At 34.7% G+C, this 26,592-nt stretch overlaps 3 protein-coding genes, 1 non-coding gene and 2 pseudogenes across 13 annotated transcripts; 4 read left to right on the forward strand and 2 right to left on the reverse strand.

Annotated features, from left to right (window-relative positions):
* The first annotated feature begins 45 nt into the window (after positions 1–45).
* On the forward strand, positions 46–735 carry LOC149510622 (uncharacterized). Of its 2 annotated transcripts, XM_089757178.1 has the most exons (2): positions 46–135; positions 226–735. In XM_089757178.1, exon 2 carries the CDS (start codon positions 248–250, stop codon positions 617–619), a length of 372 nt encoding a protein of 123 aa, XP_089613304.1. In that variant the 5' UTR covers positions 46–135; positions 226–247; the 3' UTR covers positions 620–735. The 2 variants fall into 2 exon arrangements, with proteins under 2 accessions (XP_089613304.1, XP_089613302.1); XM_089757176.1 differs by having other exon boundaries at positions 71–735.
* LOC111280832 (linoleate 13S-lipoxygenase 3-1, chloroplastic-like) lies at positions 619–5,449 on the forward strand (annotated as a pseudogene).
* Positions 3,771–7,207, reverse strand: LOC111280831 (uncharacterized). Of its 8 annotated transcripts, XM_089757173.1 has the most exons (5): positions 6,636–7,207; positions 6,252–6,415; positions 5,872–6,155; positions 5,376–5,460; positions 3,771–5,258 (listed from the first exon to the last, which is right to left on the reverse strand). In XM_089757173.1, exon 1 carries the CDS (start codon positions 7,089–7,091, stop codon positions 6,636–6,638), a length of 456 nt encoding a protein of 151 aa, XP_089613299.1. In that variant the 5' UTR covers positions 7,092–7,207; the 3' UTR covers positions 3,771–5,258; positions 5,376–5,460; positions 5,872–6,155; positions 6,252–6,415. The 8 variants fall into 8 exon arrangements, with proteins under 8 accessions (XP_089613299.1, XP_022724073.1, XP_089613296.1 ...); XM_022868338.2 differs by lacking the exon at positions 5,872–6,155 and having other exon boundaries at positions 6,678–7,207; XM_089757170.1 differs by having other exon boundaries at positions 5,872–6,415; positions 6,678–7,207.
* A 704-nt stretch (positions 7,208–7,911) lies between these two features.
* On the reverse strand, positions 7,912–12,669 carry LOC111281177 (putative hexosyltransferase MUCI70). The gene is made up of 10 exons (XM_022868819.2): positions 12,458–12,669; positions 12,066–12,362; positions 11,204–11,470; positions 10,859–11,072; positions 10,565–10,674; positions 10,278–10,477; positions 9,907–10,010; positions 9,454–9,641; positions 9,163–9,362; positions 7,912–8,462 (listed from the first exon to the last, which is right to left on the reverse strand). Exons 2-10 carry the CDS (start codon positions 12,307–12,309, stop codon positions 8,226–8,228), a joined length of 1,764 nt encoding a protein of 587 aa, XP_022724554.2. The 5' UTR covers positions 12,310–12,362; positions 12,458–12,669; the 3' UTR covers positions 7,912–8,225.
* A 5,578-nt stretch (positions 12,670–18,247) lies between these two features.
* On the forward strand, positions 18,248–20,837 carry LOC111281191 (L-type lectin-domain containing receptor kinase VII.1 pseudogene; annotated as a pseudogene). The gene has a single exon (XR_016335097.1). The product of XR_016335097.1 is annotated as an L-type lectin-domain containing receptor kinase VII.1 pseudogene (transcript).
* Positions 20,838–21,949: 1,112 nt separating this feature from the next.
* Positions 21,950–22,020, forward strand: TRNAG-GCC (transfer RNA glycine (anticodon GCC)). The gene has a single exon. It is a non-coding gene; the product is annotated as a tRNA-Gly (tRNA).
* Positions 22,021–26,592: the final 4,572 nt, after the last annotated feature.

A 26,592-nucleotide genomic window follows, 5' to 3' on the forward strand; every position in this document is an offset into this window, starting at 1 on the left:
AAGATTGTGATTGGGAAAAGAGAGAGAAGGGTGGGATAGATATATTTCGTATGTCGTCTGTAAATGAAAGTAGACAAAACATGTTTTAGTTGATTTGATGGATCGGATACCCTTTGCAATATAAAGCAGGAACAGGTTAGACTTGAAGCAGCTAGTCCCACCATATCTTTTCACGTTACTTCTGCAATACACGAGTAGTGTTTAAGATGTCATGGCAGGAAACAGGGAAATCCTAGGTTCACTTGCAATGGGCAAACTCCCTACAAAATCTTCCGTTTGTAGTCATTTCAACGGCCACCAGCAAAACAGAGTTTCTTCTTCTATCTCTTTGCCTTACAATTCGCGCAAGAGCACATTAGTGCAAGTAAGGAAGGTGATGGCAACTCCCATGGCAGCCCATATTAAGGCTGAGTCCATTAAAGCGGCGGCGGCTGAAACTCCAGTGCAACTCGAGGTTACAGCTCTGGTTACAGTCAAGTATGACACCGTGAAATATGTGAAGGATATGATTTTTCGTTGGTTAGATTCCGACGCCCATACTGCTCAGAGAGGTGTTGTTCTACAACTTGTTAGCACTCAAGTTGACCCAAGAAAGCACCCTGTTTTCTTTCTCTATTAATGGTTTGCTTGTCGAGAAATTGTAAGAAATTTGTAAGCACAAACCAAAACATTTTTGGTCACCCTCCCGTATCTATCGTTAACATCAGGTCATTACTTTTGTTTTTCCTATGGCAATTTGGAGTAGAACTTCCCAATGGGCATAATGAAGTTTGCATGACTGTGCGGCGACGGTTCAATCCCCGGCCCTGCAGCTACAGGAAGGCTAACCGGTTCAAAAAGGGTTGGCTGATGACCGCTCCACCGGTCAAGGTTTCTAATAATTTCAATGAGTTGCCAATCTGACGAAATTATATTTTTTAATTGATAATACCTTCAAAGCTTTCACACTCCACGAAGATATTTGGATAAATATTAACAAATTTTTTTTTTTAAATATATATATATGTGTAATTTTTGTTTGGATAATTAAAATTAATGAAAAAAATTTTATCAATTATTTTTTGAATAAAAAGTAAAAAAAAATTATTATAATAATTTTTTTCAATTATAATTTTTTATTATTTGTGATTTTAAAATATTCCTAGATCATAATATATTTGTTAATTTATCTAATCTTATAATTATTATTTTATCAATAATTTTTAATCAAATGAAGTAGAAAAATATTTTACAGATATTCATTGATAAATTTTGAGTTAATTTAATATATCATAAACTTAAAAAATATATCTATTTATATTCAATCATTCATTAAAATTAAATCACTAAAAAATTATAAAAAATTTTTATATTAAAAGATATATATGAAACTTACTTGAAAAAAATAATTTTAAAAAAATTATAAAATAATTATGATCTATTTAAATTTTTTATATTAAATTTTTAATATTAATAAAATAATAGACCTAATAATCTTTTTATAAAAAAAAATTTTTTAACTTTTTTTTAAATTTTTTCTCTAAATTGAGCTATTAAAAAATTAAATTTATAAAAAAATTAAAAATTATTTGATTTTTACTTTTTTTTAATTAAATATTTATTTAAATAAAAAAAATATTTTTGTTTCCTTTCCTTTCCTTTACTTCACTTTCTTTTTCTTTCTCTCCCCTCAATTCAAACACTCTGTAAAAGAAAAAAAAAGATAGGACCTTCTTCTTCTTCTTCTTCTTCTTCTTCTTACGACCTTGAAACAATTTTAAATGCCCCTTGAATCCATCTGACAAATTTATAAGATACAGGCAGGAAATCTGCTATAGGTGGTAAAGCAATTGAAAGTTTGAAACAATCGCCTAGGGTGTCAGCTGTGCCCCACTTCCCAAAGTCCAGACCCTACTTCTCCATAGTTTCCATAAGTTAGGCTGAACTCTGAACTCAGAATCAAATGTCTTTCTGCAACCCGAAAAAACGAGCAAACCAGCGTTGAGATGTGCTTAGTAGAACAAACAATAAAGAATGAAAATATTGTACTAGTAGAAAAACGTATGAAACTTGTTACTATTTTTGTTCGGGCAAAGAAATAGGAAGAAAAGGAAAATGAGAAGGAAACGGTTTGATAGGGGATCGACTATCAATGACATAATTTTATGCCAAATTTGATTATTTTCTTTGGGGTTTAATGTAATCACCGGTTGAGTCATGTGCTAGCTAATTTTGACTTTGATTCCCTTTCTAACGTGATTTAATTTAACTTTGAAGAGTTGGAGAAGCCAAAGGTGAGCAAGGAAACTATGTTCCACTGGTCCCGAAATCTGAAAATAAATGATGATGAAGTCACCCACAAAGTTCAATTTATGGTAGATGCAAGCTTTGGTATCCCCGGAGCCATCTTAGTGACTAAGAAATATCAAAGGAGTTCTATCTGGAAAGCATTGCCATTGAAGGAATTGTCCATTTTGCTTGCAACTTTTGGGTTCAACCAGATCAGTTCCAGCAGAGAAAAGGGTCTTCTTTCCTAACAAGGTTCAAATTTAATCCATAAAAAAAAAGATAATGTCACAATTCAATTTCCTCTATTTATTTATGTACCAAGTTGCAATACTTCTCAAAATTTGGTCTGTAATTTTAGAACAAATCAATAGGTGTAGGGCAGAAATGGTATAATTTTTTGCAATATTCTTTTGGTTGCTGCAGGCATATTTACCTAATGACACGCCCGTAGGACTAAAAGAACTCAGAGAAAAGGGATTAAGGCAATTAAGGGGTAATGCAGAGGGCATTAGGACTCTGTCAGATAGAATTTATGACTTTGATGCTTATAATGACTTGGGACATCCAGATAAAGGAGCTCAATATGTAAGGCCAATTCTAGGAGGCAAAGATCAGCCCTATCCAAGGCGCTGTACCGGACGCCCTCCAACCGATGCAGGCTATGTTTCATTCTTTGAATGATCTTTCTACCAATTGATTTCATTATTTCAATAATTTGAGCTTCACTAAAGATGCTGATTTTTGCCACAGATGAGATTGTGGAGTCCCCTGTGACTAAATACATGCTGAAGTATGTACCAAGAGATGAAGCGTTTGAAGATTTCAAGATAGCAGCAATGGCTGAAGGAAATTGGAAGCTGATGCTTTGTAATATATTTCCTTCTCTTAAACGGGCCTCAATGAACTGTGATGTTATCAAGACTTAGTCTGACATTAATGATCTCTATAAAGGGAGTCCACCCTGTGAAATCAAATCAGAGAATGAATTTTGGGAGATGGTTCCTAGAATGCTTGATAAGATTGATCAAAGAATGTATGCAAAATATTTTCAAGTTTGACCGTCCAAAGATAGATTTGATAAAATCATCAAACTTTCGGATCAAAACTGTATGGGTCTTATCATGTGCAAGTAGGAATATGGAATTTAAATGCATTGAAAATAGAATTGATGTCTAAACACACCGCTCCAATTTCATGGGATGTTCCATCATGTTACTTACGAGATGATGAATTGGCACGTCTAACACTTGCTGGGATGAATCCCTTAAGCATAGAAAGCTCAAGGTGAGAAGGATCAATTCTTACTTTGCTACTATTAGCTAGTATTGAAAGAACAACTCAATGACAAGTTGCTGAACATGTGTTTTCCTATAGGTCTTTCCACCAGTAAGCAAACTGGATCCCTCTATCTATGGTCCTCAAGATTCAGCCTTAAGAGAATAACACATCATATGCCACCGTAATGGGATGTCTGTACAATAGGCAAGGGAAAAGATTGACGGTGAAAAAAGAAAGCCACTCAACTTGTTTGATTAAATTTTCAGAACCATTTTCTGTGCTACGGCCATGCTTAGTTGCACATTGATGGATGTACAATTCGTAATCAGATTGACAATTTGCATAGGGAATCTACTGATTATGAGATTTTCTGAGCTATGGCCATTCTTTTTCAGGCACTAGAAGAGAATAAATAGCTTATATTGGACTACCACAATGTTTACCTTCCATTTCTCAACTGCATAAATGCTTATCAGAGCAGAAAAGCCTATGCAACTCGAACAAGTTTCCTCTTGACCCATATCGGATCTTTAAAGCAAATTGCTATTGAGCTCAGCCTCCCAGAGAAGAACCAGAATGTACCATCAAAGCGTGTTCTCACTCCTCCAGTTGATGCCACCACCTGCTGGTTATGAAAACTTGGCAAATACCATGTCTGCTCAAACGACACTGGTGTTCATCAACTAATTCAGCATTGGTATTTGCAATGCTACTTGCACTAATACTTTATTTCAACGAAAAGTCTAAAACTGAATGATAAATTGTAATCAAGGAATTGATGGCTGCACAGGTTGAGAACTCATGCATGCCTGGAACCATTTATCATGGCAGCACACCGGCAACTCAGTGTAATGCATCCCATTTACAAACTTCTTCATCCTCACATGCGATACACAACGGATGTAAATGCACTGGGTCGTCAGATTCTCTTTAATGCTGGAGGAGTAATTGAGTCCCTCTTTTCCACTGCAGAGTGTTCAATGGAGGTTACTTCTTCTGCATATCAGAATTGGTGGCGCTTTGACATGGAAAGCCTTCCTGCTGACTTGATTAGAAGGTAAATTCCCTAAGTTGTGTGCAGCAATTATTAGTCCTCTAATTTTTATAATGATCTCACTCGCAGAAAATATAACTCTAATCTCATTACTGTTCAGAGGAATGGCAGTACCAGACCCAACACAGCCACATGGATGAAACTTTATCCAAGACTACCCACATGCAAATGATGGGTTGCTGATATGGTCTGCCATTGAGGAACTTGTTGAAACCTATGTAAATTACTACGACCATGAGGCAGTAGTATTGAATCAGACTCAGAACTCAACGCCTGGTACTATGAATCTATCAATGTAGGCCATGCTGATATTTGCCATGCCAGCTGGTGGCCCAAACTCTCAAACTCCAAATGATCTTATCTTCATCCTCACCACCATTACCTGGGTTGCGTCAGCCCACCACGCTGCAGTGAACTTTGGGATGTATCCTTATGGAGGATATTTTCCTTACGCCCACCATCTATGAGGCGACTAGTGCCGAATGAACATGATTCGGACTATGCAACATTCCTTGAGATCCAGTGGGGTATTTCTTGGCATCATTGCCATGTTAAGCGAAATGCTAAGCTACATATCTACGCTTCTATACTTTCCAGTCATTCAGCTGATGAAGAGTATTTAGGAGATAGAAAGGACCTTTCAACTCGTCAGGGGATCCTGAAATTATTGAGGCCTTTTACAAATTTTCAATGGAGATAAGAAGAATAGAGAAAGATATAGAAAAAAGGAATCCTTATCCAAAGCTTAGAAATAGATGTGGGGCATGGGTTTCACCATATTAGCTACTCTTGCCATCCTCAGGACCTGGAGTTACTTGTAGAGGAGTGCCTAACAGTGCACCAATTTGAAGATGAAAACTCTAAAAGAACAAAAAAAAAACAAGAATTAACAAATTATTTTTACAGTACAAAGATGTTTAGCATAAAGAACCGAGTACAAACAACCTTTTGAGGGAGCATTAATTGAGAATTTCATTGAAAATCTATACTACATGATAAGAGGAAGTTCGTCCAGTAGAATTGAGACCAAGTAACATATGACGCCCAACTATAATAGAGTACGAATAGATTATTAATGCTATTAGAGCAAGCATAATAGCAGTAATAATCATACTCTTTATACAAAATATCTACATATTTTAAGTAGCATTTATTTATGTCCCACATCATTCATGAGACAAATTTATGTATTTAAATTTGTCAACTCAACAAATGGCGACAAAAAATTAGTATGGAAGTAAAATGCTAAAAGGATTATGAGAGACTCTGACTGGCTTCAGGTGAACTCTGCAGCTCAAAATTCAGTACCATGACAGCTTCTTGCCACTTCTTTTTCTTGCTACCAAGAATCTAAGACAGACCTTCAACTTGGCCATTTCCTCAAACTCAGGCTGCTTTCGGTTGATATATCCAAATTCAAATCAAGATTTCACATACATCCTTCCTCAAGCAGATGCTAAAAGTAACACAGGCAAGCTATGGCTTTGATTTTTTTTGGCATAATAGATTATATTTCTGCCTAACTCCCTGCAATTTACTAGTTTCTAAACTTTATCTGGTCATTTGCAAAACAAAAGAAACAACTCTTTAGAGATCATGTCCAAAATCATTTGCAACCAATTTATGAACCCAACAGAAAGATATAGGATACCTTATCTACAATACCCCACCTCTCTTTCACTTGTATTCTTCCTCAGCAACTAATCCTTAACAAAAGGACTTCGCTTCAACTTCCATTCACAAATCACCATTTTACATTGATGCCAATAGTTTGACAATTATCCCAAAAAATACCAAGAAAGAAAGATTTACAATCTGCATATGTATCATTTCAAGTGAAAATAAAGCAAACAGATGAAAATTTTCTCAAATTCTGATTCATACCCATAATCTTACACCACATTTCAAAAGGACACACATTGCTGAACTTCACAGAATATACACCACCAAATTACAAAATCAAAAGCACCAAAAACTATATATATAAAAAAAAGCAGCAAAAAAGAAAATGTAAGTTTAACCAGTAGAATTAAACCTAATCATACTTTTCTCTCCAAGAGTAAACCAAAAAGAATACCCAAGAGAGAGCCAACAAAATGTCGCCAACTGTCTGCCTAAGCCAATCCCAAGCCAAATCCTCAACCCTTCTCTCGAACCAGAACCTCCACATCGCCGTGAAAACATGTAAAACCGTGCAACCTTTGGCAAAGAACGAATGGAACTCTTTGTCTTTAACGGAAGAGACCATGAACAGCAAGAACCCAATCGCGAACAAGAGCAAACCCGAGAAAGAATCGGAGGTCCGGATCAGGAGCTGATCATGTGGGGTCGAGCCCAGGAGTCTCGTGGCGGTTTCGATCCCATGCGTGAAGGTGTAGATTTCCTTCATGTGGAACATCATGAGCGCGCCGCTTGACAAGGCGATCACCGAGTGGAGCAGACAGATCACCGAGAAGGCTGACGATGACGGTGATGATGATGTCGTTGACATTTTCGTGGGTTTTGGTTTTTCTTTCTAAATTCGATTGCACGGTTGTTAAGGGTTTGTTAAACTAGGCATGGTTGTAGTGTAAAAGAACCCCGACCTCAATCTCATTTTAGGAAGGCGAAGAAGAAGAGGAAAAGGAGTTTTAGTTTTACGGTGACTTTGTCATTGAAGATTCTGCCTTGGCCGGACTTCACATAAGATAAGGATCTGGTGGGACCCACTTTAAGATGTTAAAAATCTGTTTGTCCTTTTAAGGACACGTGGCAGTTAAGAGTACCGACAGGTACATTTCCGTGGGTTAAATAAAACCATCTGTCAGAGAAATGTAGCAAATTGAAACCATAAGAACGGGGCAACGGCATCGTGTAATTTGAGTCGATATATTATTAAATATATATTTAAATTTAATTCGAAGTTTGTAATTTAAAATTTGATTTAAATTTTTTTAATTTAAATTTAATTCAAACTAAAAATTAAATTATTTAAATTTATTTAATTATAATTGATTAATAAATAAAAATAAATTTAATTTTTATATTTGATAAAAATTTAATTATTTATGTTCAAATTCAAATTTAAAATATTTTATTAATTAAAATAATAAAAATTTGATTAAATTTATAAAATACTCAAATTGAATATAAAAACATTCAAATTTAATTCGATTAATAAATTAAATTATTTAAATTTAACTTAATAATAATTAAATTAAATTTAAATTTTATTCTAGTCAAATTTAAATAATTTATAAATACTAATATTATTTACACTCTTAGATAAGAAAATGCTGAGGTTAATTTCATAGATTTTATTGACTTTCAATGAAGAGAGAACATAAAGATGGCTATTAAATAATTTGAGTCCCAATACAGTGAAGCAAAAAAAAAAGGGTTACCACATGAGGATGTTGGTGGTACCCCATATATATTAATAATTATTTGGGACTATACTTTATATATACAACAAAAAATAATGAAAATAGACAATTGCCAAAGTGAAAGGAAAAGGAAAAAATTGGATGGACTGTAGTTTTTATGGAACAGAACTACAATACTCTTGCTTGATCTTCCAACCCCAGGGATGAACATTTCTGCAAGTGGGGAGGAAAAAGAATGGTAATTTGCCTCGACAAAAACTTTAACTTGTAACCATTTCCTTGCCAGCTTTCCTATGGCGCCTGGAACCTGACCTCCTATCTCTTCCACGTCTTGGTGAGAACTTCCTTAGTGGAGCACTAACAATACTTTCACCTGAAGTTTCAAGTGAAAAGATTCTAGGTGGATCGTTGGGCAAAGATAGCACTGGTGGTGGTGGTGGATAAATGGCAGGAGGAGCCATCTGAGCCAAGCGCGCTAAAACTTCCTTATGATGTTGCTACATTGAAGAGAGGGAGGCCGAGTCAAGAAATAGAACCATAATAGGTAGCTCAAGAGAAATGAAGATTTATAATTGATGTAAAATTTGATGGTTAGGTTGCAGGTTCTAGCAAATCCTACATGCAAATTCGGCCATGTTATGCTCATGACACAATCTTATGATATGCAAGAAATGAATCCTTGCCTTAGATGGATGTGATGAGAATGGTAGCAACTTCCAAAGTATGCACAGGGAGAAAGAATCAGTTATCACAGGTTACCAATAGTGAGGCATAACAAAAGCTAGAAATTTTGAAGATTCAATGAGGGGTTTTTAGCTTGTTTGAACAAATAAGATTACAACCCTCCATTAAGAAAACAAGCATAAAAATTTTTGGAGATTCAATTAGGATTTCTAAGTTCATCATCATGGAAAGATAGTAGCTGCTGCAATATACAGAGGCTGCCATTGGCATCAAAGAAAACACCAACAAACGCATAAAATTAGGTTCAGGAGACAGTGAAGTGCTCCTCCATATACACATGCAATTTCAGAAATCTGTAAGTGAAAAATTAGTTGTGATGTAGTAAGATTGAAACTAAACTGTAGCAAATGATTCTTAGCTGAAAAAGGGCATCAATTTGCTAAATTTCCAGCATTACATTACTTAAGCATATTTCAGAATGCAAAACATAAATAAAAACAGATAAATAAATACCTGAACGACAAAGTTGCGCCTTTCACAGTCCAAGAACATATTCACAGTCCAATTTGTCTTTGCCGCAATCTTATCCCTAACTGTTGAAAAGCTAATTTGGTCTCTGGAAGTAAAACGGTCAACTTCATTGAACCAAAGACAAGTAAAGAGGTTGCTAATAGGAACATGCTCCCTCAATATTACACATCCTTCAGGAACGTCTGCAGGGCCAGCCAATAAAGCAACTTCATTAAAGCTGAAAGAGGCACAGTCAAAACAAAATAACACAAGAGCAATTGTCTTGCATCCTACCACTTGTGATAGGAAGTTTAGCCTCAGAATATGGGATCAAACCCTCCTTTTTATAAAAGTCAACCTGAAAGTCAATGGAGGCATTATCATATTTGCCAGCAGCTTTATTTGCCTCAGCTTCATCAAACACGTCATAGCGTTTATAATGTCTAGAAATTGCAAAAGTAGCATTTTGTCTCCACAAGAACCTGAAGAAAGACTTGAAAGAGTTAGAATAAACAAGCATTGGCCCTGAAACAGGCTAAAATAAAAGACACAAGAAAAGCTAAACTCCTAAGTTGGCAGAAAACTATGGAACAGGAGCCAAAACTTTGAACATCACAGTATTCATGACAGTAATTACAGAGTGATTTTAGACTCACATCCAGATATCATTTAATCTAGTGTAACTTCAACACATAAAGACTTAAGAATCTTATAAAATTTTGGAAGCTGGACAGAAAATCCAAGTACCTCTCAAGAATTTGAAATGGATCAACAACAAGCTCGAGCTTCCCATCAATCCACAATGAAAAACGAGCATTGGGAAACAGCCTATGTGGTAGAAGCTTTGGGATCTGTTACAGGCATAACATGAGTGAAACGTGATAAAACTTCTTTTAAATGCATTTAACATATAGAAGGATATTGTGGGATCAAGTTGATGCCTTATCTCAAATTCTTTTCTGTAAGGCTACGTCAAAACCAAATGAAACTTCTTGGTTCCCATTCTTAGAGAATGAATCAAGCAATGCAGACCATATTCACTGTCATATGCTAAACTCAGGATTTTCTAACTCTGATCTAAACTCAAAGGACATATTGTCCACATTTTAAACATTTACCTTTCCATTGCGCCTTCCATCGGTGTAAGGAAGATTACGCACCACAACAATTCTCCATACTCCAATCTTCTTACTCTCATCCAAACCACCATTAGTTTTCAAATCAGCCTCTGTTTCTTCATCAGCAAACATATAGAAGCAGACAGTTTGCTTGGAATATTCGCTAATATTCTTTGGTTGTTGTATGATATCAAAAGCTCCTGAAAAAGAATTGGATTATTCAATAAAAATTCAGTGGCTTCAACAAAGGAATAGAACAATAAAATAAATATAGTAAAATTTGGTACCAAATATTGCTGATGCAACAACCACTCCATGACATTGCTCCATCTCAAGAAGATCATTGTCATCAATGTCAAATCCTGTCCCATGGCCTGGTTTGCTTCCTTTGACAAATCTGGCAAATGCACACCACGCATCAAACAAAATACTAAATTGACAAGCTAAAAAATATGAATTTTTTTTTCTTTTGAAAATACTAGCAAATATGATTTAAGACATTAAGCATAACAAATCATGTTCATTTTAAAATTTTAACCCCCCCCCCCCCCCCCAAAAAAAAAAAAAGAGGTGAACCATACCCACAGTGCACATTCATTGACTCTCTTATGTCATATGAATCATCCCGCTGCTTCAAAGTAGGATACCCACCAAAGTCTGAACCTCCAAATTCTGTCTCTTTATTTAAGTTTTCCTCATAAATATATGTTAAACTCTTAAGTACCGGAGAAAATGATGGGACTTTTGGCATCAAGGCAACAGCTTCCTCCACAGGAAGGTAACATACGGGACAAGCTATGCATAAACAAGCAAGAAAACTCAGAAATTATATTTCAATGGGGAAAAACCTGAACTCGCAATATTAAAATACAAAATCCAAAATAAATAAATTGAAAAAAAAAATTACAAAACAAAAGAAAACTTACGACGTGGTCCTGTTCTTTTTTTGTCTGCTGGTGGAGGGGGTAAACTGAAAGCATTGCATGGATGCCCTGAAGGAAGAGTGTAGCCCAGAAAATATGAAGGAGGAGGAGGGGGCATTACCCCAACTTCAGTTCCTTCCACACTGATTGGTAAAGATGTCCAATTGTCTATTCTGACACTTTGTACTTCATTTAATAAGGGCGATCCAGAATTATTTAGAGGCAAGCTATCATTTACCTTAGGGGCATTGTCACTTTCTTGATCTTCACCTGTAAACAGGCCACACAATACATTCAAATTCGCATATCATATCCTCACAAAACTAAAGCTAATTGGCAGCTAGAAGTCCAAAACAAGAAGAAAATGAAACCAGCTTGAGCTAAAGACATAATCCGAAATCAAAACAAGGAGGGAAGCAAATTAAATTATCCCTGGTTTAACCATCATCAAAAACTAAAAAAAAGTAAGAAACAGTGAATCAAATAAAAATTTAAAACTACATTTCAAGATTGACAACGAAGAAAAGCAATTCAATTGAGTTGAATCATTAACATTATTCTCCTCCAGAGAGAGTGGGCAGGCACTATATTCTCAACTTAATAGAGTTCAGAGAGCAAACTTCTAGATGCCCATTACTTAATTCAAACACTCTAACCAAAACCGAAATACTACAGATGATAAGGTTACAACTAAACTCTAATCAATGTTACTACAAAAAGTAAACAAAGTTTTTTTCCACTTCTTTCATCAAAATATCAGAACAACCTGCCAAAGAATCATTAATTCACTATCACATCGTTCATAAAATTCACTATGAACAATCCAATAATGAAGAGAAATAGAGAACAAATAAAAAAAACCAACCTTTGCCAACATATAAGACCCAAACAAAAACGGCAGCGGAGACGACACAAAGGAGAAACATTCCAACCTTTTTGCGGCCAGCAAACTTACAGATCCAATGAACAAATGTCTCCTTTTCCTTAAACATTTTAGAAGGTTTACTTCTTGTTGCAGCAGGCGCTTGAATTGGCAAAACTCCGTTTTGCAGCTGTTTGTCCAAAGTCCCACAACTCCCAGAACGAATCCCCAATGACCCTCCAGTCATTGTCTCTTTATTAACAACCCCAATTCACTCCTCTCATCAAACTTTACTTCACCCTATAAAACAATCAAACCAACCAACAAACAAAAACTTAAAACTTCATTACTTGATAACAACTCAACAAAAAAAAAACTTCAAAAAGAACAAGCACCCCCACAACTCTTGGAGCCACCAAATTGAAGTCGAATGCAGTTCAACAATAAAAAAGTTAAGAAATTTTAAGAAAAGGGAATCTGGGTTTTTCAGTTTTTGATAGGATAATAAGGCTTTTGAGAAATCGAGGGAAAAGTGATCTTTTGATCAAATCTCAGATCACAATTTTCGAGTTAATATATTTCTTATTACATGCTTTTTGGATATTGCAAAAAATGGGAAAGTTCATTGTATACTTATAAATGACCAATTTATGACGTGAATGTGACAAATAATTAAATCCTGATAGGTTAATCTGCCCCATGTGCGCATGATGTGACAAAATCGGACGGTGATGGTTTATATTTGGCTTTTGTAATAAAATAAAGCCTACCGTAAATATAAACATGAGATTTGTCCAAACAAATTTTTAATGAAAAATCTCAACATTTATTATATAAAATTTGCCGGTTGCATTAAAATAGAAGACAACAGAACGTGAACTGGAAAGCGACAAGGATATCTGTTTTTTTTTTTTTTTTTTTAAATAATTTTAATCTCTTCTAACTGACATAGTACTACTTTTTTATATATGTAATAATAGATTAAATTGAAGAAAAAAACAAGTGACAATACAAGTTATTTTGAGGATAGCTGTTACCCATAGATTAAATTAAAATTTTATTCTAAACGTAAATAAATTTATTATTTTTTATTGTATAGAATTAAAGTTATGAATTTTTATTTTATTATAATTAAAATTTGATGATATGAAATATTTAATTATTTATTTATATTTTTTAATTGGATGATTTAATTTATAAAAATAGTTATTTAAATTCATTTGTATGAGCTAAATAATAAATATCTAAGGAGGTACTATTTAAAAAATTTTATTAATTAAATATTACTCATCTCATTTTAAAATTTAATAAGTATAATTATAATAAAATAAAATTTTATAATCTTAATTTCATATAATAAAAGATCGAAAACTTATTTATATTTTGAAATAAAGTTTAAAGATTTATTTGGATATTAAACAAAATAAATGAGTTTTTTTTTTTTTTTATCTAATGTCATTGTTTCAACTTGTTCACATGTAATAAAATTTTAGGTGTTGTTTTCAGGCATGATTTTCAAAGGGACCATCCATGTAACATTCTCCTCTTTAATAGGAATTTGAGAGACTTATTCTATGTGGTTTAATTATTATGTATTAACACCAAAGAGGCAAGTTGCCTCTGGATTTCATCTCTCTTTCTCAATGGTTTTTAAACATGTTATATATTTCCATCATTGTATTTTTCTAATGATGTTCATATTAATTAAAAAAAAAAAGAAATATGAAGGGACACTGTACTGTATGATGATTGAATTGATAATGATATAATATATATATGCATATTTTTTTTAGCTTAAGAAAAATATTAAAGTGATTTATAATGCAAAATACTTATTAGTACCAAATTAAAAAAAAAAAAACAATATTAATAGATGCTTTTGGGGTCTAATTTTTTTGCACAAATTGGGTACAATTAATTTATATTTATTTTTGTATAATTAATTGATAAATTTTAAAGTTATTGAATTTCAAGCTTAAATTTGACTTTAAGTAAGAAATAGAAATATTAAAAATATATAAAATTTATTCTTATCACATAATTCACTTGTTTAATTAAGCTAATTAAGAAAATCCCAAAAGAAAAAAAAATTCAACTAATTAAGAGTTTCTTAAGGTTTTAGGTTTCACCTTATACATCTCTCCTTGACCTACCATCCAAGGAACATGGGAGACTTCTTAATAAATTTACTTCATGTTAGGTGACAATAGGGTCGGCAACTCAACTTGTTTTCGACGGGTTTTGATTTGACTCGATTTTATAGAGTTGATTTTTTTTTTTTAAATCGAGTTTTGGGTTGGATCAGATCGAATTTGAATTTTAGATAAACTCGACTCAACTTGATATTATATAAAAATTATTTTTTAATTAATTAATTATATATTTAAATATTTATATTTAAAAAATAATATTTTATTAATTTTAGATCAGATCAGATCGGATATAATTTATACATTATCGAGTTGAGTTAAATTCATGTATGAAAAAAATTAAAAAAAATTCAAATCGAATCAGATCGGATTCAGATTTAACATATATAAAATCGAATCAAATTTGAGATAAATAATAATCCGTCTCAACTCGACCTGTCGCCAATTTGGTTATTGAAGGATTTCCTTCTTACCTTTATCTGTAAAAATCAAAATCTTTAAGAATCCTTTGATTAATTAAATGTTTTTTTATCATCTTTGTTTTTCACTTTTGGTACATTGTATCATCTTTGTTTGAGAGTAAAGAAATAGTAGCAGTAATTCTTAAGATAAAAAAAGTTAACTTTAAGTTCATGCTTCAATATTTTAGAGATGATAACAAATTAGGGTTTATTTTAGAAGGATTTATGACAGTAAAGGTCGTAGATTCAAACTTAATTTGATTATTGTTATGAATAACATTTTTAATTCTGGTATTCTGCTGTTCCTTAGTGAAATAAGTACATTTTTTTTCATGGAGAAAATGATTTTTTGCTGGGCCTTGAAGTCTGGAACTGTAGCTTAAAAGATTGATGTGAAAACTTGCATTTGAGTGAAATTGATGACTTAATGAAGGAGACCATATTGGTGGAATATGACAAATTTCTGCAATATTAGAAGGATTTGTCATCTAATCTTGATAAGTAGGCATGGGTTAAGCGTGGAGTTGTATAGAAATGGGCCATTGAATTTTCATCTTAGAGTTGCTGCCCTGATGAAATTTAAGAAGCAAATTTAACTTGACTATATCTATTAGCTTGCCAATGGCATGATTCCTGTTCTGAATCTACTTTCTGATCTCTGTGTTTATTAGTTAATGATTTTTAGACATATTTTGGAACCAGATTGAACTGGCTGTTCATTCTTCATTATGATTTTGAGCAAAGCAGGGTACTTTCGCATGGGAGAGTTTGATTTTATTTGTCTTTTAAATTTGTTGCTGTACCTTTGTCAGCCACCAGCTCAACTCAACCTCCAAACTGATAAAACTCAAGGAACAGATTACAGCATCTGTATAGGAAGTTCGTTCCGTTGCTCTTGTCTTCTGCTATTCCTTTCTTGCATCATTCTTTTTTTTTTTTTTGTACTTAATGCTTTTAGGATTTGAACCCTAATCAATATAACAAAGAGACCAATATTTTATAAATAGATCACACGATTGTTCGCCTATTTATATGCTTAGGACTGTTTCAGTTTTCTGATTAAAAATGAGTGCATTTTGCTACATAGCATGCTTTTCTTACAAGGAAGAGATTGCATCTAATGCAAAAAAAAAAAAAAAAAAAAAAAAAACATTGGAAGACTTTCATAGCTATTAAATTAAGAAAAGCTCTGGTTATCTCTTCATAGACTTGACTACCCATGTCGAAAAAGAAGAACAAGTTCGCCTATTTGGCAAAAAGCCTCAATTCTATTCATGGTGCTGTGAATTAAAAGAGATTTGAAAGTGGGTTATAATCTCTTAGGGGCCAATTATTTTCATTGAGATACTTACTGTTTGCAGGCATCTAAAATTTTTTATTTGACTTTCTCACTTTTTTTTTTTTCAGACAAATTATAAATTGAACTTCATTCGTGCATATTGAATTGGAGAGTATGCCAGCTGATGTCACTTGATTTGGCATATATATTATTCAACAGATGAGTGATTGCCTAATTTTTAAGCTATCTTGGTCAATAAACTCCACCACCACATCATTTTTCTGTCAATTTAATCTGGTGGTGTTTTGACTTTTGAGCTGTAGAGTTAGTCCCCAATCCCCGAAGGCCAAAAACCAAATAAGTATAGGCTATATATAATTCAGGTATATGTGAAAGAAATCAAGAAATATGGTTTGGCGTGCTGTTGTGTTAAGCAAATTTGATCACAGGGCAGGGCAAGAGATCAGACAGCGTTTGCCAAGGAACTGCTTTTGTTCTTAGCTAAAAAAGTTGATGAACTCTGTTATTGCCTGCCTCTGGGATCTCTCTCACATATATTTTATGCAAGGAAGACAGTTCCATCCAAGGTACATAAACATTCAAGGGAGAAGGCTAATAAAATTGATTAATGGTTTCTTCTAGGATTTGGTAGCGGTTTTTTTTTTTTAATAAAAAATTATAGTATGGATATAAGAGAAGTGGTTACAGATATTAAAATTTAAATTTTAAATTTACTGAATATTATTTTTTAAATATTACAATATGAATCAATTGAATTATACTTTGAATTTTAAGAGTTTAATTTTTCATCAAAGATCTTTAAAACCAGTCTCAAATGTTTCAACCATAGACAGACAACCTAGAGTGGTGCTCCAAAGCCTTTCAGAAGGCATAGTTCATTAATTTGTTACCTGCCTAATATCCAAATTATGTCCTCTCAACCACTAATTATTATCATAAAAGCAAATATATGCCGCCTAACACTCTTTATTAGAGCATGAAATGCAGATTCATTGTATTTCTTTCAGAATATGAAAAGATGGATTACTTTTTCACTTCAAAGACACTTGGATGAGAATGTATTGCAATGTTCCAAATCTATGTGGGATCTGCAACCCCTGCCTGTTCATGGTTGCTGCATCAAGCATGTTCTGTTCAAGTAATTAAAAGTAAAAACATGTCTGGTAAACTTGTATTCAAACTTGGCTGCAGAATAAAGCTTGGTTCAACTTGTTAGCCAAAGGGAAGAGAAACGTATTTTTTTACTTGTTATTTCAAGCATGGATTCAGCAATAAAAACATGTTTTTTTTTTATACTTTTGAGGCTTAAAAATTAGGGTTGACAATCTAATTTTATAAAGTCAATTTAAAAAAAATCAAATTTTGAGTCCAATCAAATTAAATGTTTTTTAAAAAAATTAAATCAAATCAATTATAATTTTAAATATATATGAATCCAACTTGTTAAATTTATAAAATCAAATTAAATTTAAAACAAATAAAAATTTATACTAATATGATTCGATCTATTATCATACTTACTTAATATGAGTTAGATACCACGAGAGATTACCTGCCTCGAACTTTCCCTTCTTTTAATTTGTTCAAATAATGTTACAAGTTGGTAAAAGAATTCTCTTTAAATTTCTTCATTGTCTACTTCATGAGCATCCGAGTACCGTGCTTCGTCGGAAATTTCTCTAATAGTTTTTGAGTTTCAATCTGCTCCAGGAAGCTGATTGGCAGTCGGCAGGTCGTTGATTCCGTACAAAGACAAATATTACCCGATCAACGTGAAAATCATAAATGCCCCTTTTACTTTGTTTGAAAATAAAACAGTCAGTTGAAAATTTTGAGAGTCAAAACACTGTTTTTCCCATACTAACCCAGATTTTTCTTGAACGGTTGGCTGCTGCTATCATTTTCTCCTCCTTTTTGTAGTTTTTCTCTTTTTTATTCTCTTGTCATTCTCCTGTTATTACTTTTTATAATATTTTAATTATTTTCAAATACCCTTTAACCCAACATTCCAACACTTAATTACATTGATTGGTAAGATATTGCGCAGGTCCTCCTTGACAATTCAACTTCATAGGCTTAAACTTAAGGATGGATTGCCTTCAGAATTAACAATATAGATAAGTCATTGACATTGACATTTCAGTTCCAGGAAAATGATTGTTATAAATGTTCATTCCAAAAATATAAATGACTGATTTAAGAAAGAAAAATACCTACACGTAACTAATTTTTTTATTTTATTTAAAACCCCTTATTTTATCTGCATAAGAATGTCAAATAGTGCAGCAATCCACCTAGATTTTCAAACCCAATCCTAGTTTTGCAATATCTTACTCGTCGGAGGCGCAAAACCATGAAACTTGTTCACATCCAAAAGGTTTGACTGTGGACTTTCAATACATTACACGTTAGCTAACATGTCTTTTTCATTATTTCCTCCAACTTTTCAATTCAATCCCCTTCCTGTTTCATTTACCCTGTCAAACCTGAATTCTTCCATCATAGGGAGGCTCTTCAGGTTTTTGCTTTTGCTACAATGATGAAACACCTAAAGCCTCACTTGTTTATTCTTTTGCTCATAATCCTGTTTTCTCAGTCGGGTTTATCTGTTGATTTTGTCTTCAATGGCTTCAATTCATCTAATCTTTTGCTCTATGGTATTGCCGATATAGATTCCAGAATTCTTACACTCACCAATGAGACAGCTTTGGTAGTTGGTCGAGCTCTTTACAGATCAAAAATTCCAACCAAGACACCAAATTCTTCTCATGTCCTTCCTTTTTCTACTTCTTTTATCTTCTCCATGGCCCCTTCCAGGAACAAGGTTACTCTTCCAGGACACGGCCTGGTTTTCATCTTTACACCGAGTACTGGCATCAATGGAACAAGTTCGTCTCAACATCTAGGCCTTTTCAACCTCACCAACAACGGCAATTCCAGCAATCATGTCTTTGGCGTCGAATTCGATGTTTTTGCGAACCAAGAATTCGATGACATAGATGACAACCATGTAGGAATTGACATTAACTCCCTCAAGTCGACAAGCTCCCACACAGCAGGCTATTGGCCTGACAACATAAAGAGCAGTGGCAACAGCAACAATAGTGCTGATGATGAGAAGGCTCTTGAGAAAATGAAGCTGAATAATGGTAAGAACTATCAAGTTTGGATTGACTATGTAGATTCTGTTATTATTGTTACTATGGCTCCGGTAGGAATAAAAAGGCCTAAACGTCCGTTGTTGAATGTTTCTTTGAATTTATCTGATGTTTTTGAGGATGAAATGTATGTTGGATTCACTTCGTCAACGGGAAGATTGGTTCAAAGTCATAGGGTTTTGTCTTGGAGTTTTAGTAACACAAATTTTTCATTAAGTGAAAGTTTGATTACTACCGGCTTACCGTCGTTTGCTATTCCGAAGACTCCATTTTATAAGCATAGATCGTTTATTGCAGGAGTAACAGTGGGAAGTTTCTTTATTCTTGTTTTTATTGCTCTGTTTTCTCTGTTTTTGATCAAGAGGGACAGAAGGAGAGCAAGAGAGAGAGCGGAAATGGAAGACTGGGAGTTTGAGTATTGGCCACATAGGATGACTTATCAAGAAATTGATGCAGCTACCGAGGGATTTTTGGAGGAAAAAGTGATTGGAGTTGGAGGAAATGGAAAGGTATATAAGGGTGTTTTACCTGGAGGGACAGAGATTGCTGTAAAGCGCATTTCGCATGAAAATGATGGAATGAGAACATTCTTGGCAGAGATTTCAAGTCTTGGTCGGCTAAAGCACAAGAGTTTGGTGGGTCTGAAAGGTTGGTGCAAGAAAGAAAAGGGGATATTCATGTTGATCTATGATTATATGGAAAATGGAAGTTTGGACAAGAGGGTTTATTATGACTGTGATGAAAGCAAGATGTTGAGTTGTGAGGATAGAATTAGAATCTTGAAGGATGTAGCCTCAGCATTGTTATATTTACATGAGGGATGGGAAGCTAAGGTCCTACACAGGGATATAAAGGCCAGCAATGTATTGCTTGATAAGGATATGAATGGAAGGTTAGGGGATTTCGGATTAGCCCGGATGCATGGGCACGGCCAAGTGGCTAGCACAACGCGTGTGGTTGGAACTGTGGGTTACTTGGCCCCCGAGGAGGTTAGGAGTGGACGAGCATCAACAGGAACTGATGTATTCGGTTTTGGGGTCTTAATTTTGGAGGTCATGTGTGGGAGGAGGCCTATCGAGGAAGGGAAGCCACCTTTGGTGGAATGGGTGTGGCAGTTGATGATGCAAGGGGAATTACTTGCTGCTGTAGATGCACGGTTAAAGGCCAATGGAGGATTTGACGGGGTAGAGGTGGAGAAGGTGCTGCATTTAGGCTTGTTGTGCTCATATCCTAATCCTGATTCCAGGCCAACCATGAGGCAAGTAGTCAAAGTCTTGGAGGGGAAGAACGAGCCTTTTGAATCAGATACTGAGGATATGGAAGCATGTTTGCTGCAAAAGGTGAAGTCTAGGGATATGTGGGTTAATTACTCTCAGAATTTTGGTTATGCATCTCACCCTACATTCCATGATATTCGAAATTCCTCTTCCATGTCTCTCTCTTGGACCAACACCATAGTGGAAGGTAGATAATCCTGCATCATTTCTAAAATGAGATCCACTTATGTTTCCATTTATTTTGATGCACCTTGGATAGCAGATTTGGACAATAATGAAGCATGCTTTGGAAGGACTACAAGATGAAAGAACTTCAACCATTAGACGGGGAGGGGCTTTTCTTTGTTGTTTTTGCGCCATTATACTATTATTTTTTGCATTCTTTAATGTCAGTTGAGGTTGGGTGTAATAGAAGAGATTTTTGTTTTTTCTTTTCTGTTAAAATTATAAAAGCTAGGCATGTCTGTGTGTCACGGACCTAAGGGGGAGTCTTGAATCCCACATCGAACATAATAGGAGGGTCACTGGGGTATAAAAAGGTTCACACCACCTCCGCCTTGTGAGGCGCCTTTTGTAGGACAAAACCGTGAGGCCAGGGGGGCCAGAGCGGACAATATCTCACAAGGGTGTGAACTGTGACGGAAGGCTGATCTGGGACGCCGAAAGGATGAATGCCCGGGTCTCGGAGCCGCGCGAGTTCGGAGCTTGAGTCTCGACCTGTGACAAGTGGTATCAGAGCCAGCCCTAAACCGTTCGATCCACGCCAAGCACCTCGAGGGAGGTAGGCAGGGTGGCCGGCCTCCGTGACAAGGACGTCACGAGGTTGGGTGCGGGAGAATGTCACGGACCTAAGGGGGAGTCCTGAATCCCACATCGAACATAATAGGAGGGTCACTGAGGTATAAAAAGGTTCACACCACCTCCGCCTTGTGAGGCGCCTTTTGTAGGACAAAACCGTGAGGCCAGGGGGCCAGAGCGGACAATACCTCACAAGGGTGTGAACTGTGACGGAAGGCTGATCTGGGACGCCGAAAGGATGAATGCCCGGGTCTCGGAGCCGTGCGGGTTCGGAGCTTGAGTCTCGACCCGTGACATGTGTACATATGTATGTTAGATTTTAACTTTAAACCCACATCGTGATGATTAAAGGATGAATTTAAGATTAAGATTTCTGCCATGAAATTGCTTCTTGTATGTTGTTTATCTTTGTAAAATCTACCATGCCAGGATACTAAACCGGTTGGCTCAGGAAGATCCTCATTAGCTCCTTATGGACTAAGGAATTTTGGAGAGGCAGTGCTTTTGCAGTTAAAACTCATAATCATTGAAGTCAAATTGTCCTTATCCAACTGCCACCACCACCTTGGTATCATTTGCAAAGAAGTTATGCTCTAAAATGATTCTGCTCTTTTATAAACCAGCTGTGAACGAAATGCTTGCCCCTGATTCCAGAACTTCCCTTCCCAGGAACACTAATAACTTTAAAAGTCTCCAGTGACTGTATCTGATAAAGATTTAAAGAATCTCACTCATAGCAACAAGCACCAGTGGTCTAGTGGTAGAATAGTACCCTGCCACGGTACAGACCCGGGTTCGATTCCCGGCTGGTGCACTAAACTCCTATATAGTTTTTATTCCCTTTATTTTCTTTTTCCTCTGGTTCACCGTTATAGGCCCAAGCACTAAAGCAGCTTAGCTTAGATCGTGCTTGCATTCTGGGTGAGCTTAACAGTTCATTCTTTAGAATTTTGTCTGCATCAACTTCTTCACAGAAAATATATGTTTTAGACTTTTACTGATACCTAGGATGAGTAAATACAGCGTTGGATCCACTATTATTTATGGTATGGGAAATCTACCTAATTATATCTACCAAAAATAATCTTATTTTATTTCATGATCCTGTCGACGCTCTGGAACTACCATTTACATATAAAGCATACTCGACAAACAGTGAAGTAACAGACTTTTCTTACTGGTTTTCAATTTTTAGCACCATTTGGACATGGCTACTACTATTTTCAATCAATTTTTCTTTTAAGAGAACAAAAGGAACTCTTGATTCTTGATTGCATAAAATTGAACTACAAGATTGAGGTAGTATTAATCGGTTGGATCTCTGCCCTCCGTCGTTATAGATTTTCCCTCGAATCCGTTATTTGTCTGTAGCAATGACATGAGCTGCAGCTTTAATAATCTTTGTACTGTTCAGTGTACTCGTTCTGTCACTGAAACTAGCTAGCATCCGTCCCATCAAAAGCAATGGCCAAGCCAGCATTCCTAGTATGATAGCGAACGGAATTTCGTATTTCCATTTGTCAAAGAAAGCTCCAAACCTATCGTCCATTATCACCAGATAGCTTGTCTCGATCAAATTCTCGTATAGTCACATCATTAACAATCTTCCTTATGATGATAACCTACAACGCTGTCATTATTCCCTTCTCCCAAAATCCTGTATTGGTAATTGCGGTAAAAGCAAGCCTCCATGATTCTGCAAAACCAAAGGCCACCACATTTATCCCATCATTGCACTATTCTTGTACGCCACATTACAGCCTCTGCTAATTCTTCATTGCCCCAACCGCCATGAAAATTCAACAGTGAACTTATCTTCTTTTCAGGTTCATATATAATTTCCTCAGGAACAGTCCGTATACTACTCAAAGCGAGTAATTGAATCATTGTTTCATTATTGTTACAGCATTGCAATACCACTACATCAAATTCACTGGGTCCACTGCTTTGGCTTTTACATGACATTTCACCATATTAGTTAAATTTGAGATATTCTATACTTAAAACGATTTACAAAGCCATCCATTAACAGTCAACAATCCAACCTTGGCTCAATTTTCGTAGGCCGGAGTAATAGTCCCCGTATTATTTAACTCAAATTAAAGTGTAACAAATTTAAAAAAGAGTCTTGAATCTCACATCAAACATAATAAAAATGTCATTGGAGTATAAAAAGATTCACACTATTTTAATTTTGTGAGATACTTTTTGTAAGACAAAATCATGAGATCAAGTAGACCAAAGCGTATAATACCTCATAAGAATATAAACCGTGGCGATTAGGCTGATCTGGGATATCGGATGAGTGGATACTCAGGTCCTGAAGCGACGCGGGTTCGGAGCTTACCCGTGACAAGTGGTATCAGAGCCAGCTTTAAACAGTTCGATCCACGCCAAGTACCTCGAAGGAGGTAGGCAGGGTGGCCAACCTCCATGATAAGGACGTCACGAGGTTAACTGGAGGAGAATATCACGGCCTTAGGTTAGGTGGGGGAGAATGTCACGGATCTAAGGAAGAGTCATGAATCCCACATCGAATATAATAAGAGGTCACTGGGGTATAAAAGGGTTTACACCACTTCAACCTTGTGAGGTCCTTTTTGTAGGACAAAACCGTAAGGTTAAAGGGACTAGAACGAACAATACCTCACAAGGGTATGAACCGTGATGGTTAGACTAATCTGAAACGTCGGATAAATGGATGCCCAGATCCCGAAGCCACGCGGGTTCAGAGCTTAAGCCTCGCCACGTGACAGAAGGACTGTAGTGGGATCACTCGGAGTAATCCGTAGGTAGCTGGTTTGAATTCAACAACTTGGATGAATTTTTATAATGTGTATGCATATGCCTGTATGTCATAATTTTTAATATAGTTTCGTATTTCTGATTACCATTATATAATGGCAATAGCATAAAGATAACCCAACCGAGAGAGGTCTCATTCTGGTACATATTAACTACTTGTATTTTTTTTTAATTTTCATTTTTAATGCAGATCCACTCCTATGGAGAATGTGAAAAAAATCAGCAATCACATGCCATAATAAACGTTCATCCATGCATTTGTCAGAGTTTCCAATGGCTAATTGGCACTTGTTACTCTCATAATCTATATGATTTAGTAAGACCTCGAATCCTCTTATCTACTATTTGGTCAGTTCAGGCCTAATGGTTTCCAATCTTCTAGTCTTTACTAATTAAAGCTGTCAAATTCTTAAAACTTGATCAATTACTCATGATTAATAAAGAGTTGAAGGACTCTTAAACCATAAAATTAATAAATGCAGACGATCACAGTACTCATGAAAATGTCATTGTTAGAACTTAGGATTGTTCATCAGTTATTCTTGCCATTCAATTGTACACTTCATTCTTCTTCTACAATTTACAAATGGACAAAGAAGATAAAATTTCCCCAACACTGTCACCATCTTGTTCTTGTTGAACCATAAATAACAAAAAGACAATCCATCTTGACATTTAGGAAAAGTGGGTATATCCTAATTATTAGAATATATTGTTAATAGTTGTACTTTTAATTATATGTAAATATGTTTATACTCTTTTATTAAATAAATATACATGTCATAACCCTAAATGGGATAGGGCATAACATTTGGTTTTTACATATTCGTTTCATGGAATTAGATCAGTGGCCTTCTCTCTTTCTTCATCTTCAATTCTGATATAAATATTTATCTTTTTCTCAGATCCAAAAATAATTACTTTTTATTACTATACTCCACTAACTTTCTTTATAATATATTATTTCTTAAACCTTCTAATGGCTTCTAACAACCAATTCTCTTTCATACCATCTTTTTTTTCCCTAATATTTTTAGCCTTATCTTCATTAAGTTGAACTCAAAAAATTATTTGCTTTGGGGTGATCAAATAACACATTTTTTATTATGTAGTGATTTAATGAGGCATGTTGATGGCATAATTGCTCCTCCTCATAAAATAATAACCTAAGATAATGAAATCATATCTAATCCTGCATATACAAAGTGGGTGAAGAAAGATCAATTTGTTCTCTCTTTTCTAAAGGCAACATTGTCACAAAGTGCACAAGTACAGGTCTTAGGTTTCTCATCTTCTCACTAGGTTTGGATAATTTTAGAAACTATTTTCATCAACAATATCAAGCAAAGTTAGATCTGTTACGTGATGAGTTACAAAGCTTAAGTAAAAGAACTATGTTTGTTGAAGAATATCTTGTCAAGATCAAATCTATTTATGATAATTTAGTAGCCATAAATCATCCTATTTCTAATTTAGAATCAGTTACTTGTACTTTGAATGGACTATCAAATACCATTGAATATCAATCAGTTGTCTTTGCCATTGAAAATAAAGAAAATATCATTTTCTTTCATGATTTGAGAGCATGGTTATTAGTTCATGAGCAACGCTTAAAAAGAATGTGGGTATTGTTATCACAACCTATGAATGCCATTATTAGTTCCTATGAGACAGTCATGAAAACTCACCCAAACAGTTAAGGTCAACGCTTCAGTAATCCTAGTTATGATTTTAGGCACATTGGACAGATTAATCAAAAATATGATCATCATGATTCTCGATCTTTTCCTCACATAAATCATATACCTTAACAAGACTTTCAATCAAATAATTCAAATAATAGGAACTTTCCACATTCTAACATATAAACCGTGTCATAAAGTGTCAGATTTGTCACCAATTCAACCATACTGCTATAACATGTCAATACCATTATAATAAATCTAATCATAGTCAGAGCAATTCTTTTGTTAGTCTTCACCTTTTACTGTTACTTTAAATGATACTCTTCCTAATGCTTTAATGAATAATGACACAGATTCAAGTGCTACCAATCACATGACTTTCAATCCATCGTTAGTACATCAGTCCACTCTTTATGTTGGCAATGAAGGTGTTTTTATTGGCAATGGCAATTCTTTAAACATCACTCGTATTAGTGATTCTGCTATATGTATTGGTTATACAAAATTAGCATTAAAAAATATTTTATTTGTGTCAGCATTAAAAGAAAATTTATTGTCATTGCTAAGCTAATCAGAGATAATAATTGTGGTTTTTATTATTTTCCTTTGGATTTTGTTATTAAGGATCTTCACACGAGAAAGGTACTTTGGATGAACCAATTAAAGGTAACTTTTATGTGATTCCTACAAGACATGTAGAGCAATTTATTGGTCTGAGATAATGCCACCAACAAACTTAGTTCAGTGGTAGTTCTTCTTTAATTTCTAGAATAATTTGGCATCGACAACTTGGATATCCAACTAGCAAGATTATAGCACAGTTAAAATTTAATAAGTTTATCTGTCCTAAGGATTCTTGTTTTTGTAACTTAACTTGTGCAGCTTGTTAAACAAAA

This window comes from Durio zibethinus, chromosome 28 (assembly GCF_047325235.1).
Source record: "Durio zibethinus cultivar Kanyao isolate XHJ-2024 chromosome 28, ASM4732523v1, whole genome shotgun sequence".
Lineage (NCBI taxonomy): Eukaryota > Viridiplantae > Streptophyta > Magnoliopsida > Malvales > Malvaceae > Durio > Durio zibethinus.

Excerpts from the sequence above, each read along its gene's own strand:
- LOC149510622 (XM_089757176.1), top strand. The coding sequence starts at position 212 with ATGGCAGGAAACAGGGAAATCCTAGGTTCACTTGCAATGGGCAAACTC.
- LOC111280831 (XM_022868338.2), bottom strand. The coding sequence starts at position 7,091 with ATGTCAACGACATCATCATCACCGTCATCGTCAGCCTTCTCGGTGATC. Across the intron at positions 6,416-6,677 it reads TTTTGTTGGCTCTCTCTTGG|ATTGTAAATCTTTCTTTCTT; the intron begins GTATTCTTTTTG and ends ATACATATGCAG.
- LOC111281177 (XM_022868819.2), bottom strand. The coding sequence starts at position 12,309 with ATGACTGGAGGGTCATTGGGGATTCGTTCTGGGAGTTGTGGGACTTTG. Across the intron at positions 10,675-10,858 it reads TCAATGAATGTGCACTGTGG|ATTTGTCAAAGGAAGCAAAC; the intron begins GTATGGTTCACC and ends TGCATTTGCCAG. Across the intron at positions 9,642-9,906 it reads CCATTTCAAATTCTTGAGAG|GTTCTTGTGGAGACAAAATG; the intron begins GTACTTGGATTT and ends GTCTTTCTTCAG.